Source organism: Borostomias antarcticus, assembly GCF_949987555.1.
Source record: "Borostomias antarcticus genome assembly, chromosome: 8".
Taxonomy (NCBI): domain Eukaryota; kingdom Metazoa; phylum Chordata; class Actinopteri; order Stomiiformes; family Stomiidae; genus Borostomias; species Borostomias antarcticus.
The window spans coordinates 31,358,038-31,376,900 of record NC_140241.1 but is presented as its reverse complement, the minus strand read 5'-3'; the positions used below and the strand labels follow the sequence as shown (position 1 = coordinate 31,376,900).

General features: G+C 41.8%; 1 protein-coding gene across 1 annotated transcript; it reads left to right on the top strand.

Annotated features, from left to right (window-relative positions):
- The first annotated feature begins 251 nt into the window (after positions 1-251).
- Positions 252-14,574, top strand: aldh7a1 (aldehyde dehydrogenase 7 family, member A1). The gene is made up of 18 exons (XM_084442614.1): positions 252-461; positions 1,672-1,725; positions 3,618-3,683; positions 3,813-3,893; positions 4,038-4,161; positions 4,288-4,420; positions 5,001-5,045; positions 7,128-7,205; positions 7,686-7,783; positions 8,202-8,243; positions 8,392-8,486; positions 9,877-9,961; positions 10,106-10,212; positions 10,514-10,630; positions 12,583-12,680; positions 12,979-13,052; positions 13,156-13,231; positions 14,083-14,574. Exons 1-18 carry the CDS (start codon positions 270-272, stop codon positions 14,135-14,137), a joined length of 1,620 nt encoding a protein of 539 aa, XP_084298740.1. The 5' UTR covers positions 252-269; the 3' UTR covers positions 14,138-14,574.
- The last annotated feature ends 4,289 nt before the right edge of the window (positions 14,575-18,863 follow it).

Below are 18,863 nucleotides of genomic sequence, written 5' to 3'. Positions count from 1 at the left end.
TGTATGAGCATGTTCTACAGTAACATTCCTTAAGGGTGATACTTATAATTATTATAATATAATTATAATAACAATAATAATTAATATTATTATTATTCCTTGTGGTAGATGAACCTTGACATGGAAGAGCACGCTTGTATTTCTGAAGGAGGTTGTGCCGCTCGTAGACCAATCATGTGTGTGAATGTCACGCAGACAGCACCTACCTGTGTTGCAAGTGTGCAATGCACCCTGAATGCACCACCGTTTATTACACCCTTTATACAAGCATGCAGAGGGCTCTCACATCCACCATCCGGCACTGGGCCCTGCGAAAGAAACTTCTCACAATCTGCTATCAACAATCAGCAGCCATGTCTACTCTGCTGATAAACCAACCCAAATACGCCTGGCTGAAAGATCTGGGTCTGAATGAGGATAATGATGGTGTTTACAACGGGACCTGGGGAGGCAGAGGAGAGGTAAACCAGGGAAGGAGATTATGTGGGTCTAAATAGAAATCAAGCAAGGCATGGTTGAAAACGCATTAGCCTATGGAAAGGTTTGACATAACATTATATTGTGTGTAGTATTAACATTATATTGTGTGTAGTATTAGCACCATGCCAGGGCTTGGGTTAGGGTTAGCCCTTACCCTAACCCTAACCCATAACATGATATTGTGTGTAGTATTATAGTATTAGCACCATGCAAGGGCTTGCAGGACTAGAGACCCTGTTGAAACTGTTGCAACATTGACTTTTCACATTTTGTCCGGACAAAACTAATGGACACGTTAACGTTAGCAGGTAACACTCGGCCCAGTGTGTCTTTCACAACTGTTATCTTGTTTTGAAACGAATCTCGGCAATTATATTTCTAACTCATTTGCAGCTTGTGAGTTTGAGAGAGAGCTAGTTAGCTAACTCTGTTGCTTGTGACGATAGGCCGAAGCCAGAAACACAGCTTGGCAGCACTGCAGAGCCCAGCCAGGGAGACCTGCTAGCACAGAGCTGGGTACTAGCTAGCACATGACATGACACTATAAGGGTTAGGGTTAGGGTTAGGGTTAGACAGCTTGGCAGCCCTGCTAGTGCACAGCCAGGGAGACCTGTTAGCACAGAGCTGGGTACTAGCTAGTACATGGACATGACACTATACACTGCTAAACTAATAAATAGCCATATATAGATTACAATACAGATTCACATACGTAAAGGACAAAGTGAGCACATAGAAGTCGCTACCTGTAAAATGTATGTAATTTATTTCTGCTTGAATTCGTCTTCTATCAGCGAGCTAGCATTAGCAGACTTAAATAGTTAGCTAGCGACCTCTATTGGTAATAATAGAGATTTGATTGTTACCTGCAAGCTTTCAAGTTGAATTTCTTTCTTGCACAATATGGTCATCCTCATGCAGTATCCACATTGACCATTTGTACGTCTACATGATCTCTAATTCAGTTGTATCTTTTGTTCTATATTTTTTATTGCTACTATGTCAAGTGCACTTGATCGTATGAGACTGTCTACTAGCTGTCACTGCATTTCCCTATATTATTGCTGTCAATGCATTGCTGCCTCTCATTGTATCCATTATCCAATAGGATTGTAAACTGTTCTGTCTTTTAATTTTTTTTTTCCCAATGGTGGGCTGATGTTATGTCTGAACTGGTGTTCTGTCCTCAAGGTCATCACGTCATACTGCCCAGCTAACAATGAGCCCATTGCCAGAGTACGCCAGGTAATGTCAATATGGTGTCACCACATCATAAATAAATTGAGACCGTAAATTTGTCTGTCCCAAAGTTCAATACTGCATTTTCTGTAATGGATAACTAGTTATGTTTTTTTATAGGCTTGACAGCCTTGTCATCAAAGCCTCTGTTGCCTCTTACTTCTCACCCTGTGTGAACTAAAGCAAAGTTCTCCAGCAATGCTTCTTTTCAGCGTGTTTTATCACCAGTGTTGGGAGTAACTGATTACAAAGTAACGGATTACTGTAATCAGATTACTTTTTCCCAGTAACTTGGAATGTAAGGGATTGCATTTGAATTTTCCGTAATCAGATTACAGTTACTGACCTACAGTAATAAAAACGGGATTACTTTGAGTTACTTATGCGCGTGCCTGCTCCCTTTCATTTGGTTGATATGTGTATGTGGTCTCTGTACGTCATCAGGGTCGAGATGTGCTAACAGTGCTGGTATAGGATCAGATTGTCTTGTTGATTATGTATGAAGGTATTTTTGGTGCAAAAGTGCTGAACATCTGTAACAGTGGAACTGTAGTCGTAGAAAAATAGTCACACATGCGTATCAGTAAATTCAAAGTCAGAGAAAATTTGCACACTTGTAGGAGTAAATTCGTAGTTAGAGAGAAAAGTTGCACACTTGTAGGAGTAAATTCGTAGTCACAGAAAAATGTTGCACACTTGTAGGATTTATTTACTCATACAAACACAACAACAAATCAGCAGCTAAGGGTACATGCATTTATGTCTGTGGGTACACGAATGACTTTTGCACCAACTGTCTCAGGGGCGGGGCACTGGTCAGAGATTGGCCAATCAACGGAGCCCTTGTACACATATCATTTAGCGCCTCCTAGCCTCGCATCACCAGTCTCTCCTCGGGGAGGAGAGTCTGGTATCTATTTACTTCACTGCCTTAAGCCCGCCCCATCATCCGGCTCGAGCTTGTAGAGCCCGCCTCCAACATCCGCTTGCTTTATTTTTCCTTAACCGGTAGTTCTCCTCGCATCTTCTTTTACAATTTTCGTCGGTGTTATGCCTGGTGATGCCATCGCGAATGTTATCTACTCAAAACTTCACCATGTGCAGCCTACAGTTAAAACATTACAACAACTGTTCGTCTTCCGGTCCAGACCGGATGATTATGCGATGCGTCATCGCGCTTCCGCTCTAGACCGGCAAAACAACACCGAATGAGAAAGGCCCCAGACTAGGAGGCGCTAAATGACATGTGTACAAGGGCTCTGTTGATTGGCCAATCTCTGACCAGTGCCCCGCCCCTGAGACAGTTGGTGCAAAAGTCATTTGTGTACCCACAGACATAAATGTGTGTACCCTTAGCTGCTGATTTTTTTGTTGTTTGTATGAGAGGGTAAATAAATCCTACAAGTGTGCAACGTTTCTCTGTGACTACGAATTTACTCCTACAAGTGTGCAACTTTTCTCTCTGACTACGAAATTTACTCCTACAAGTGTGCAAATTTTCTCTGACTTTGTATTTACTGATACGCATGTGTGACTATTTTACTACGACTACAATTCCACTGTTACAGGTGTTCAGCACTTTTGCACCAAAAATACCTTCATAATTATGATCTAAGATGTAAAACTGATCCTAGATTAGCACTATGATTTGGGTAAGGAATGATATGGTTTCAGAAAGTAACGCAAAAGTAATTAGTAATCTAATTACTTTTCAGAGAGAGTAATCTAATTACAATTTGGAGAAGGTAATCATTACCTTTACTAAGTAACTTGCTCAACACTGTTCATCACTTATGAGTCCATGGCACTAGTTGAACCACCAACCCCTCTGCTGTTCCCAGTGGAAAATGTGAAGATGCTGTAGTGAATGGAATGCATGCCTGTCTGTATTTATTTAGGCCACCATGGCTGAGTATGAAGACACTGTGCAGAAAGCCAGGGAAGCGTGGAAGGTGTGGGCCGATGTAAGTACAGGAATTAATGTATGAATAAATTAATGCCATTTTATTTTCTCATTCATTTCTCTGTACCCATAATCAGCCAGTCAAGACATAGGCTAACCTATTTTCACGTTTTTCTTCTGTCAAATCTAGATCCCAGCACCTAAGAGAGGAGAGATTGTGAGACAGATCGGTGATGCCTTGAGGAAGAAAATCAAAGTTCTTGGCAGCTTGGTAAAACCCCTCTCAACTGTATGCCATCATTACATCGAAGCTAGGTCAATGATTTTGATTATGTCCCCAACACACGACAGACATTTACTCTTTTGCAGTTCAATGAATCACTGTATATTCAGGAACATGTTTGGGGGGATTTAGGTGTCTTTGGAGATGGGCAAGATCTACGTTGAGGGAGTCGGAGAGGTGCAAGAATACGTTGATGTGTGTGACTACGCTGTGGGCCTGTCCAGAATGATTGGGGGTCCAATTCTTCCCTCTGAAAGTAAGTCTTAATATAAATAACTTGAGCTAATATTAATGTAAACATGGGGTGGGTAGTGTATGCAGTAGACTGAAATGGTATAGAAATATTTTGAGAAAATGTTGAAGTGAAAACACATTTCCTCAGGACCCGGCCATGCGCTGCTTGAGCAGTGGAACCCGGTCGGTCTAGTGGGCATCATCACAGCCTTCAACTTCCCTGTGGCCGTATACGGCTGGAACAACGCTATTGCTCTTATCTGTGGCAATGTCTGTCTATGGTAAGGTCAAAGGTACTCAGTATTCAGTAAGCAGTGTTGTGCAAGTTCATACTTAACATGCGCTAGTTCAAAGTTCAGTTCACACATTTTAAAATGAACTACTTCAAGTTCATAGTTCAAAATTTTAAATTGTGAACCAAGTTCACAGTCCCAAAATAAACTAGTTCACAGTTCATTTTTTTATGTGAATGCGCTGCTCTGAGCCATTGTTATTTTCCTCGTATCTATCCATCCCCAGCCCCCAATCATTGCCACAGCCCACTATGGAATCATAGACGGGATTACTTTATAAGTTTTACTACTGAAAATTACTAACCCTAACCCAAACTAATGTATGTGTTGCTAATAAAAATGTGTTATTTCAAATTTTTCGTTGCGCTCCTAAATTTCTTTCTGTGCTCCTACATTTTTTCATTTAGGAGCATGTGCTCCTAGTGAAAAATGTTAGCTTAGAGCCCTGTATAGTCTTGAGTTGTGTGCATATACTGTACCTCAACTCAAGATTCAAACCTGTTAGAGAAGGATTATTAGAGTTCCCATCACTATTCTACTGAAACATTGTTTTCAATTTTCTCTTCAGGAAAGGAGCCCCCACCACTCCTCTCACCAGTGTGGCTGTAACCAAGTAAGTGGGCTTGGCATAATGAACTTCATTTGAGGAACAAGTACAACTGCAAATTGTTTTGGTGCAGTGAGCTAGCATAGCAAGAAACAAATGAAAATTAAAGCTGCTACGCAGCGATGAGGCGGGGCCAGGCAATTTCCGACAAGTTTAGGAGCAATAAGCGAGAGAATAGGAAGACAACAAGAAAGTTGACATTCCCATGTTCATTTTGCATCGTAAAACATTTGTAAAATATTTTGATGCATTGTAAGCTCGATTTTGATAATTCAACAATCTGGTCAATGAGTTTGTGAATTACAGTCTGAAGATCCAGTGTAGCAAGTTTGGTGTTAATTGATTGAAAAATGTGGGATGAGAGGTTTTGTTTGCTTTTCTTCATAATTGAACATTAACTTCAGCAGCTTTGTCAGAATTAAACATATTTTTAAAAATTCAATTTTTGAGATAAAATTCTGAAAAAAAATCACACTACATCGACCCTTTCATGACAATTTTGCCCTAATTTTTCATGAACATAGGACATTTATTGAGCGAGAATTTGTAGTAAATGTACAGTATTGGTAATAGTAAAACATTTTGATGCATCATGCTCTCAGTTTTTGATATTTCAAAAATCTGTCTGGATCGTTTGGTGTGGGCTGTCTGATGCACTGTGTGCATTTTGGTTGCAATTGAAAAAAAAATGTGGGAGGAGTTAGATTTAGATATGTTCTTTTCCATTGATCGTTTGAGGGTATAATTCAAAATACTGTAAAAAATTCATTTTTTGACATAAAATTCTAAGAAAAATCACACTACATCTTGGATATGTTGCCAATGTTGTCACCTTTTATGAGGATGATCAGACATTGATTTGGCAAGAATTCGTAGGAACTGTTTACAGAACTGTTAACAGTAAAACTCTTTGATGCACTGTGGACTCAATTTTTCATATTTCAAAAATCTGTGAGGATCCTTTGGTAAGGACAGTCTGAAGATGCAGTACATCAAATTTGGTATCAATTGAACAAAAAATGTGGGAGGATATAGGTTTGATAGGTTTTACAGTTTATGAAAAAATCAGAGTGATGGACTTTGAACCCAAAATTCCTGCAAGGTCAGAGCGTATGAAAGTTTTGTCTCACTTGGGACTACATACACGTGGTGGTTTTACATTGATGGCACCTATGACTGATTTATTATGATTTTTTAAAGTTTTAAACTTTAGACTGTTGCTGTAGCGTCACCTTCAGGTTTATTGACCTATAATGCAGGTTGAGGACTTTGGGTATAGTACTGGAGCTATGTGCAAAGTTTGGTGATTTTTTGTCCACGGGAAGTCAGACTTCAGTGGAAGATGGAAAATTATAATAATAATATAGGCAAATACAATAGGGTTCCGGCAGCTACGCTGCCTGGCCCCTAATTAAAGCTGCTGCGCAGCTTTGAGTCAGACCGGGCATTTTAAGAAGGAAGAGGAAGACAAATGAAAAGTGAAACTACTGGACTACGGAAGCCCCTAAGTGTGCATAAGGGCTAATATTTAAGCTAAATTAACCTATGGGGAAGTGTGCAGAAAGGGCATTTTGAGCAGCAAGAGGAAGAAGAGGAGGAGACAAATCATAAATAAATACTATTAAATGATGCCCATTGACAAGTAGACCTCACTTTATTCATGCTCATAGACTAGTCATAAAATGGGTGTCTGTACCTTTAAGAAAGTCTGCTCGTGTCCCCAGGTGTTTGGTGAGAACTGATTGCAACTACTGTTTTTTGACTCACTCAAGTACCACCATTATTCTTTGAGGAAAGCATGCATCATTCATTACTAAACATGGAGAACAGTATGAGTTAGAGACGAGAGGAGAAAACGAGCCACGTTTCAGCAGTTTGGTGTTAGAAGTGTCTGAATATTGGCAATAAGAAGAGGGACCGGCAGCTGAGCTGCCCAGACTCTAATTAAACAAAGAGATACTGCCAAACTGCACACAATGCTTTAAACAAATTAGATCCTGTCTTTTTTTCTACCTTTCATATGACAAAGCAGACTGTTTCTTGAATCTGTTAAGCATTGCTAAAATGTGTGTATGTTTGCATTGACAGAATTGTAGCTGAGGTTCTGGAGCAGAACAACCTGCCTGGTGCAATTTGCTCCATGACGTGTGGAGGTGCTGATATCGGGTGAGTTATGGAGGTGTTGATAACGGGTGTCTTATCCAGGTTACAACATGACAGCTCCTTCCAATCCAGTCAGTGCTCACTCAAAATGATCACTCAAAATTCAAATGCCAAGCTGCAATCATTGATTGATCTTATTCTGTAAGCCAGCCACGTAGCTCAGGGGGGGAGGGTGGCCACCCAATCAGTTTGGTCTTTAATAAAAAAAAAAAAAAAAAAAAGAAGTAATTATCTTTAAAAAAAAAAAAGATTGTATTAGTATTATTCACCAGCCTCCATATATATCTATTTTATCATTTAGCTCCTTGTAAATGAAATGACGAGGGAATAACACACACTTGGCCATGGAACAGTTGAGCAGCCAATTGTCAATTTACTTTTGGGGGGGGGGCACACGTATACAATTTTAATTCCTACACCATTCACTTGATCTGGATGTATCATCATACCCTAACATGTTAAAATCACAATACCTTTTGGCAGCTCGGCAATGTCCAAAGACGAGCGTGTGGACCTGCTATCCTTCACTGGCAGCACCAATGTGGGCAAGATGGTGGCCATGAAGGTGCAAGAGAGGTTCGGTGAGTCAACTCATCGTGACCAACATTCAAGCTAACCACTCAACCACATTCAGGCTAACCACTCAACCACATTCAAGCTAACCACTCAACCACATTCAGGCTAACCACTCAACCACATTCAGGCTAACCACTCAACCACATTCAGGCTAACCACTCAACCACATTCAGGCTAACCACTCAACCACATTCAGGCTAACCACTCAACCACATTCAAGCTAACCACTCAACCACATTCAGGCTAACCACATTCAGGCTAGCCATTTAACCACATTCAGGCTAGCCACAACCATATTTGGACTAATTACTCAACCACATATGGATTAATTACACGACCACATTCAGGCTAACCACTCAACAACATTTGACAATATGAGGTGTTCTTGAGAAACGTGAATAAAAATATGGTATCTGCTTGCAGGCCGTCAGTTGCTGGAGCTTGGCGGCAATAATGCCATTATAGGTAAGAATCTTAACGACTGAAGAATTAGTGACACACTATTATTAATTGTACAAAAATACAATTATTAAATGTAGCATGTTCTAGAACATTCATGCTGTCTACAGGTTTGAGCCGTGCAAATATCTAATGAATGAATGTGTGTTTCCAGTGTTTGAGGATGCTGATCTGAGCCTGGTGGTTCCCTCTGCTGTCTTTGCCTCCGTGGGAACGGCTGGACAGCGCTGCACTACCACCAGGAGACTGGTAAGACTGGGAACATAGCCTAGCATTTGAATTATTTGATTATCTTAGTTATTCAATTATTGTTGAATAATTGAAGGGTGAATAAAATGAATGAGGGCTTATGGCTGCCCAGCGCTCTTGATGTGCTTGCAAGCCAGACTGCTCCATACAACTACATTCAATCAGTTGGTTTGATTCAAGGTCCTGTTTGATTACTTGTTATTTACAGCATTGTTTTATTTGTATGCGTTTTATATTTGTGAGGTCTCAAGTGAGCATTTCATTGTACATGTGACCTGTATGCAAAGGCATAGTTTTATATGGACACTAGGGACATGTGCATACAGTACCAAACATGAATTGTCCCCACCAAAACCACAATGAAAACTAGTTTTAACATTATAATTCACAACAACAACCTACAGTACGAAAGTAGGTCTTGTTGACTGCTGCATCAAAATCAACAAGCTATCCAATCAACAACCTGACTCTTTCCTCCCACCCCCCTCGACTTGAGCTCAGTAGCGTTACTCCCTGCACACATTTGTCCAAAACTGATGCAGTTTGTTCTCTGATATTCTTGTAGGCAACGTTTTTAACATAACACTCTCTTAACACAAATCTCTTAACACAATCTCGGGCAAACCACTCCATGTTTTTTTCCCCCTTGCAGCAGTGATAGACACATTTTGTACCATTTCAAATGAGTTATCAAGTTTGACGTGTTGCCAGAAACATTTCTCATCACTACTGAACAATGAGTAGACAGCTTGCAACACGAGAAGTGACTGATGTTTACAAAAGTTGGAATAAACCATGCTGAAAATGAACTGACTTCAAAACCGAGGTAGTGAACTGTGATTTTTGCATACCGTTACACCCCTATTGCATACCATTACACCTAACTTACATTACACCTTGTCTTTGAAATCGAGAGTTTAACATGTTTTTTGAATGATTTTTCAAGATGCCCACCCACATCCATTGTATGACCAAAACGGTGGTAGAGCAATTATCAGACTTTCTCAAAAGTGCTAGTTTTGTAAACGTTTTGATCTGAACCATTGTATATGATCATAAGTAACCTTAAAACAGGGCTAAACATGCATTTTCCCTTTACTACTCCTTTAAAGAAACAGTCATCAAGAAAATCTGTTCTGTAGCTCAAAACAGTAGGCCTATTTGCTTGGCTCTTATTACAAGTGTCCCTACCAAAGCTCAAATCAAAACTACGCCCCTGCCTGTAAGTACATGTGACAAATAAAAACCCTTGAACCTTGAAATACATTTTCCCTTCCTTGATGGTCTCTAATGATTGGATAGGTGAATGTGCTTTGCAAACAGATCAGTTACAATAGTCAAGATGGAATGTGCATTGAAGTACATAATTTCGGTTTTGTCGTCAATTCAGATGTTGCACGAGAGCATCCACGATGTAGTGGTGGAGAGAGTAGCCAAAGCCTACAAACAAGTCCGCATTGGAGACCCCTGGGACCGTAAGTCTACTTTGTCACGAAGTGCTTACTGGAGAAAAGCAATTTGAAAGTTTGATCAGAGAAATATTTCTATGGCACTGTGTGTGGTTATTCATTCAGCTGTGAAAGTGTTCCATTCCTGGTTGCGTTTGTCCCCTGTCTCAGCGAGCACTCTGTATGGACCTCTGCATACCACGCAGGCGGTGGATCAGTACCTGGCTGCGATCGAGCAGGCCAAGCAGCAAGGGGGCACAGTAGTGTGTGGAGGAAAGGTGCGGTAGAATCGTGCTGTCTTTGTGTGTTAGTAACACAATTTTGGATGTTTTATCTGATTCTCAAGTTTTGAATTTAGCCAAGTTGTGTTGTTCTGTTCCAGTTGCAAACTTGCACAGAGCAAATTAACACTTAATTCTCTCATGGCATCATCATTCTCATTCTCTCATGGCATTCATCATTCTCACAGAGACTTTGATGCAAATGGCTGTAGACAATGTTGCCAGATGTATGCCAATAACGGTAAATGGAAACTTCCAGTGTAAAAATGTTTAGGTGTAAACTAACTTGCGTTGCCAGGTGATGGATCGTCCTGGCAACTACGTGGAGCCCACCATCATAACAGGACTGGCTCACGACGCCCCCATCGTCCACACCGAGACCTTCGTCCCCATTCTCTACGTCCTCAAGTTCCAGGTACCTGGCCGTAGCTCTGCTCACAAAACACCTCTATCTCTATAGCAGCAGACATTCAATAATTATAAATTACATTAAATAATTGTAAATGACATACAGTGCATCCGGAAAGTACTCATACGCCTTCACTTTTTCCACATTTTGTTATGTTACAACCTTATAATAAATTACATTATTTTTTCTCAAGAATCTACACACAACACCCCATCTTTTAGAAAATTTGGCAAATGTATTACTATATGTACATGTGATATTTTTTATTTTAAGTATTCACTCCCTTTGCTATGACACTGCTATGAGCTCAGGTGCATCCTGTTTCCACTCATCATCCTTGAGATGTGAGATGACATGATTTGGAAAGGCACACATCTGTCTATACAAGTTCCTACAGTTGAGTGCATGTCAGAGCACAAACCAAGCCTTGAAGTCAAAGGAATTGTCTGTAGACCTCCAAGACAGGATTGTATTGAGGCACAGATCTGGGGAAGGGTACAAAAAAAAAATCTGCAGCATTGAAGGTCCCAACGAGCACAGTGGACAGCCCGGCCAAACTGAGTAATCAGGGGAGAAGGGCCTTGGTCAGGGAGGTGACCAAGAACCCGATGGTCACTCTGACAGAGCTCCAGCGTTCCTCTGTGGAGATGGGAGAAACTTCCAGAAGGACAACCATCTCTGCAGCATTCCACCAATCAGGCCTTTATGGTAGAGTGGCCAGACGGAAGCCCCTCCTCAGTAAAAGGCACATGACAGCCTGCTTAGAGTTTGACAAAAGGCCCCTAAAGGACTCTCAGACCAAGAGACAAGATTCTCTGGTCTGATCAAGCCAAGACTGAACTCTTTGGCCTGACTGCCAAATGGGTGACATCGGGAGGAAACCAGGCACCGCTCATCACCTGGCTAATTCCATCCCTACCGTGAAGTATGGTGGTGTTAGCATCATGCTGTGGGGATGCTTTTCAGTGGCAGGAACTGGGAGACTAGTCAGGATCGAGGAAAAGATGAACAGAGCAAAGTACTGTACCGAGAGATACAGAGTCGCATGCCCTCAGACTGGGGTGAAGGTTTACCCTCCAACAGGACAACGACCCTAAGCACACAGCCAAATTAACAAAGGTGTGTCTTCAGGACAAGTCTGTGAAGGTCCTTGAGTGGCCCAGCCAGAGCCCAGACTTGAACCCGATTGAACATCTCTGGAAAGATCTTAGCTGTGCAGCGACGCTCCCCATTTAACCTGACAGAGCTTGAGAGGATCTGCAGAGAAGAATGGGAGAAATACCCCAGATACAGGTGTGCCAAGCTTGTAGCGTCATACCCAAGAAGACTTGAGGCTGTAATCGCTGTCAAAGGTGCCTCAACAAAGTACTGAGTAAAGGGTCTGAATACTTATGTACATGTGATATTTCTGTTTTTTATATATTTTTAATACAATTGCAAACATTTCTTTACTTTTTCACTTTGTCATTATGGGGTTTTGTATGTAGATTTTTGAGGGGGGGAAAAGAATCTAATCCATTTTGGAATAAGGCTGTAACATAAAATGTAGAAAAAGTGAAGGTGGTATAAGTACCTTCCGGATGCACTGTTACAAAGAATACTGCTAGTCTATTAGAACGCTAACTAACATTAAATGGTAAAATGGTAAATGGACTGCACTTATATAGAGCTTTTCCACCTTAGCGGCACTCAAAGCGCTTTACAATGGCCTCTCATTCACCCATTCACACACACATTCACACACCAATGGCGGTAGCTGCCATGCAAGGTGCTAACCTGCTCATTGGGAGCAATTTGGGGTTAGGTGTCTTGCTCAAGGACAATTCGACATGTGGACAGTTGGAGCTGGGATTCGAACCACTGAACGACCCACTCTACCAACTGCGCTACAGCAAGATGTATTGATTACATTAGTAATCAATACATCTTTGTTGAATTCCTCTCTAACTCTTGCTCAGACAGAGGAAGAAGCCTTTGCCTGGAACAACGAGGTCAAGCAGGGCCTCTCCAGCAGTATCTTCACCAAGGACATGGGCCGCGTCTTCCGCTGGATGGGGTGAGACTGCTGCTCTCATTTTCCCTTTTACTCCTCACTTCTCTCAAATGCTATTATGCTAAACTTGTTCCTCGACCAATGGAGCTGCAGTATTAAACAGAGGCCTGGTGTTCTGCAATATGCTGGACATAAACACCCTTGCTTGTACACCTGAGGAAAATATGTTCTGCAATATTGAATTACTGCATCCTATACTAGACAAGTGTCTCTGGTTGCTGTATCCTGCACTATAACATTTAGTCTTGTAGAAGTGGAAACCAAAGATCCAGGTTCCAAGATAAGTTTTTTCTTCTCACAGACCTAAGGGATCGGACTGCGGTATCGTGAATGTCAACATTCCCACCAGTGGAGCTGAGATTGGAGGAGCCTTCGGTATGTTGGGAATCTTGTTTCTCTCAGACCATGTATGTGTTAGCACATGGCTGCTAACCGTGTGTGTGTGTGTGTCTGTGTGTGCGCGTGCGTGCGTGTCTAGGTGGTGAGAAACACACAGGAGGTGGACGTGAGTCTGGCAGCGACTCCTGGAAGCAGTATATGAGACGGTCAACCTGGTAAGTGAGAGAACGACCCCCAGCCGGATCACACTAACTCCACTGCTCCAGTATGTTCCACTGATCACTCTCAAATCACACTCCACTGCTCCAGTATGTTCCACTGATCACTCTCAAATCACACTCCACTACTCCAGTATGTTCCAGCGATCACTCTCAAATCACACTCCACTGCTCCAGTATGTTCCACTGATCACTCTCAAATCACACTCCACTACTCCAGTATGTTCCACCGATCACTCTCAAATCACACTCCACTGCTCCAGTATGTTCCACCGATCACTCTCAAATCACACTCCACTGTTCCAGTATGTTCCACCGATCACTCTCAAATCACACTCCACTGCTCCAGTATGTTCCACCGATCACTCTCAAATCACACTCCACTGTTCCAGTATGTTCCACCGATCACTCTCAAATCACACTCCACTGCTCCAGTATGTTCCACCGATCACTCTCAAATCACACTCCACTGCTCCAGTATGTTCCACCGATCACTCTCAAATCACACTCCACTGTTCCAGTATGTTCCAGCGATCACTCTCAAATCACACTCCACTGCTCCAGTATGTTCCAGCGATCACTCTCAAATCACACTCCACTGCTCCAGTACTGTGTTCCACTGTTCACTCACAGGGGCAAAAGCTTGAAGCTACTTCATACATACTATCACAATGCCACCCAATGCAGTATCATTTAGTACTATTAAATATATTACAAACGTACAGCTTGGTACTCTTTGATCACGGAAAAAGATAGACTCTAACACAACACTGAAAGATTGAGATTAACAAAAGGAGTAGTAGTGTCCTTGCTCGGTGTATTCAGAGAACTTAATTTCCCTTTCCCAGCACCATCAACTACAGCAAGGACCTCCCCCTGGCCCAGGGAATCAAGTTTGAGTGAAGTGTGCTGACAGGAAGAGCCAGGAGCCAGTCAAACCTGATGAAACCACAAAGAAGTCAATACTCATTGTACTTGCATAGTTTCTCTCCCAGATGCTATGCTTTTGTCCTAGCAATTTTTACAATCAGAATACAAATTAGATTAAGCCAAGTCAGGCAACTAGTAATCATCAGGGTCAGTAAAGGTGGTATTATACAGTTATAGAGATTGTTTATGAATTATTTGTTTGAAGTGGTTAGCTCTATAAACGGAAAAGGACTACTCTATAGAAACGGTTGTGTTGAAAAGGTCAAATGGAACTAACCACCCTTGTGTGTGCACTCAGTTGGAAGCACTTATCTGTAACTGGCACCTGCCTTCTAATACTGTACCAGATGCTTCTAATACTGTACCAGATGCTTTGTACAAATAAATTGTGCCTTTATTTTGGAACGATACCATGTTATTCATTTTTTGCACAATATTTTCTGAACGGCAATGATGGATATACTATAAGGAACAAACCTGCCACCAGAGGGTGAATCTCTCTAGGGGAGCAGGATATGTAGGGTCCTAGACAGCAACTGTCATCTTCCTGTTATCCATAAACAGAGAGGGGATTATGCTGTGTTTGGGTCCAGTGTGAGCTGACAGGAATCTGGGAGCACATTCATCTGTCCCCGTGTTAAAGGCTGGTATTGTTCTGTATTAGGAGTTATCATTCAGCATGTGTCCGTGGAGATAGAGTTTGAGGCTTCAGAGACTCAAAGAAGTCAGCTTTGGTCTGGAGGCAGGAACACATCCACTGAAGACACCGCACATACAGACACCACACACAAGGAAGAGAGTTATCAATCATGATCATAGAGATCTCATTGGGTGAGTTCGTATGTAGGGAGTGTGACGTGAATGTGGATCCACTGGGACGTGAAGCCAGAATTGTGCGTTAGGCTTAATCTGTGTTTTTTTACAGAACTGCTCTGTTCTCAAATCTAGTCCAACCGACCTGTGGGGAAGATCCTGGACCATCCTCCATCTTGACTACGTCTTCCAGCGTGTCTCTCAGCTCAGATGCTGGAGAGCTCTGGAGAGAGACTGGTACAGTAGGCCAGGAGGGAGATGCACTGTCTCACTGACTGGAGAGAGACTGGTACAGTAGGCCAGGAGGGAGATGCACTGTCTCACTGACTGGAGAGAGACTGGTACAATAGGCCAGGAGGGGTACAGAAAAGAGCAGGCAAAGAGAGAGAAGGAGAGGGTGCAGAGATTATGCAGGGATATTGAACAGATCAAACCACAGACGGTGAGTTTGTGTTCATATCTTCGCTCCCAAGGGTAGTCCAGCGACCTGGAGGAAGTGACTGTGGTCGTGTGTGTGTGAGAGCTGCTCCAGCTCAGCGTCTCTCTCTCTCCTCTGCTATCTCCTGCTCCAGTCTCTCCACCAGTCCCTAAACCTCACTCACTGCTGCCCTCTGCTGGGCTCTGATCAGCTCCTTCAGCTCTCTCACTGTCCTCTGTTACTTGGCTAGAGCGCTGTAGAATGAGAGTGAGAGAGGGAGGTAGAGAGGAAGAAAAAAGTATAGAAAGATCAAATGAAAACAATATTCTTGAATGTGATGTATACACCTATCCTACACTATCCAGGAATCTCCCACCACCATGGCTGTGTCGTAGTATTTAGTTAACACACACACACGTACACACATCAGTCCACATCCGGCTTAGGCCTGGACCTGATGCTCTTAGCCTTTCTTGCTCTGAAAATGTAATTTAATGTAATTTATTGCTCTATAAATGTTCTTAGCCGTTAGACAAATATATTCCAGGAGCTTGCTCCAGGTTACCTGTTTTAATGTCTGTGTTGCTTTTATGGCTCTGTGTGCTACTAACCCTGTTCTGCTTTCCCTCTCCTTAGTGCCTCTCTCTCTCCCTCCTATCTCCTAACCAGGTCCAGTGGATGCCCCACTGTCACCAGCAGACCTCCCGGAGTCCGATAGATACCCCTGTGTCTGCTGTGGATGTCGTAGCATTTAGTTAACACACACACACGTACACACAGACATACACCAGCCCACTTCCGGCTTTAGGCCTGGGCCATAGCAAACACACACCAGCATTTGCCATGTCTCTCCTATGATGCTTTTTTAGCCTCGCTTACTCTGAAATGTAATTTAATGTAATGTATTGCTTTATAAATGTTCTTAGCCGGTAGACAAACATACTCCAGGAGCTTGCTCCATCGCCTTGTTGAGAGGGGTCAGGGAATAATTTTTACAGCTCACTTATCTGGCCCCCGGGTGATTACTGTTTTTTTGCTTCCCTCTGGAATATGTAGGGGTGGGTCGTATGCCCACCTCCCTTGTTCTCTGTAAAGCGCATTGTGTTGCCTCTGGGTATGAAATGCGCTATACAAATAAAGCTTAGTAGGTGATTCATATGAAATGCATCTTTTATTGCTATTCAGCTGCTGAGACATTGGCAGACATGTGAAATGAGAGGTGACCTTTGAAAACATACATGCAGCAGCGAGCTGAAGTTTTTCCCCTTAAACTAATTTCTGCTTGTTTTTTTTAGGGTGGTCAGGAGCAGTTGGCAGTCTTGAGGGACCACCATACTTCCATACATCCTGAACAGGGACATCGCCAGCCTCATCAGAATGCACATCCACTGGAAAATATTCATCCCAGTCCAGTTATATTTTTTGTACTTGTTTTGTGTTTGCATTTAGATGGAAGGAAGACACCAGTATTAGTTCTTACATTATAGGCTGCTTAATTCATTGCATTTCACTTCACATTATACATGATTCCGTCTATATTTTTTGTATTTTACTATTCTGTATATATTTAGAGACTATTATTATACTTACATTTTCTTTTATTATAGGCTACTTAATTACATAGCATTTCACTTCACATTATACATGATTCCGTGTATATTTTTTTGTATTTTACTATTCTGTATATATTTAGACACTATTATTAGGGGCCAGGCAGCGTAGCTGCCGGAACCCTATTGTATTTGCTTATATTATTATTATTTTTATTATTCTCCATCTTCCACTGAAGTCTAACTTCCCGTGGACAAGAAATCACCAAAATTTGCACATAGCTCCAGTACTATACCCAAAGCCCTCAACCTGCATTGTAGGTCAATAAACCTGAAGGTGGTGCTACAGCAACAGTCTAAAGTTTAAAACTTAAAAAAATCATAACAAATCAGCCATAGGTGCTATCACTGTAAAACCACCATGTCAATGTAGTCCCAAGTGAGACAAAACTTTCATACGCTCTGACCTTGCAGGAATTTTGAAGTCCATCACTCTGATTTCTTCATAAACTGTAAAACCTATCAAATATATAGGCCTATAGACTCCCACATTTTTTGTTCAATTGACACCAAAATTGATCTACTGTATCTTCAGACTGTCTTTACCAAACGGTCCTCACAAATTTTTGAAATATGAAAAATTGAGCCCACAGCACATCAAAAAGTTTAACTGTTAACAGTTCTGTATACAGTTCCTATTAATTCTCGCCAAATCAATGTCTGATCATCCTCATAAAAAGTGACAACATTGGCCACATATCCAAGATGTAGTGTGATTTCTTTCAGAATTTTATCTCAAAAATTTAATTAAAAAAAAAAAAAGTTTAATTCTGTCCTCTGAAACCAACACTTCATACAGAGAAAACTGCGTTACCCACAATCCGAGACATCACTGTTGGCAACCCTACCCAACCCCCGCCGAGGATTACAATGACTAAATCGATTGATTGGCAACTGAATGAGTACACAGCTGCTGAAGTTAATGTTCAATTATGAAGAAAAGCAAACAAAACCTGTAAAAATTAATAAACAAATCTCATCCCACATTTTTCAATCAATTAACACCAAACTTGCTACACTGGATCTTCAGACTGTAATTCACAAACTCATTGACCAGATTGTTGAATTATCAAAATCCCAAAAAAAGGATGAACGATGAAGGTTTGAGTGAACGTATGAACGTATGAACGATGAAGGACCCATAAAATCATCCCCACCAGGGCTTTGAACCCCGATCTCACGCATGGGAGTCCATTGCTTTCCCCGCTACTCTACTTGTGCAGTGGAGATCAATGGGTTGATTTTGGTGTCCTTCTTTATTTTGGTGTGCTGGGACTATGGCCTCTTGTGGTGCCAACAGAGAAATTGAGGTCAACATTCGAGGGAGGGAGTGATAACCGGACAAACGCTATACTAGGTGTGCTGGCTAACAGCCTAGTGTTGGTTGGGGCTAGAATAAGTGTTGGAGTTCAAGACCCGGTGGGGATGACTTTATGTGACTATCCCCCAAACCTCCACATGTTCATCCTTTCACTTCAACCTTTTTACCCCTTACCTAAATTCCACAAGTAGAGTAGTGGTCAGAGCATTGGACTCCCACGCGGGACATTCTCAGAGATTACCGTCTACTTACTTCACCACCTAAAGGGAAGTGCATACAGCAGGTAATGACTTTTGTCCAGAAACAGAAGTTGAACCAATTGCAGCAAAATAGCTAACGTTACAAGAATCATTCAGTCAATCAGTGTAACTGCTTTAGCCACTGACCGCTACCATTAATGTTATGGAAGCAATTTCTTTCAATATGTGGTTTGTCCAAAATGTAGGACAGTACACTTGCTGAAACCTATGAGCTCAGATGGGATAAATGTGTACAAAGGTGTGCAAGACTTTTGGATACATCCTGTTCTACAACCAC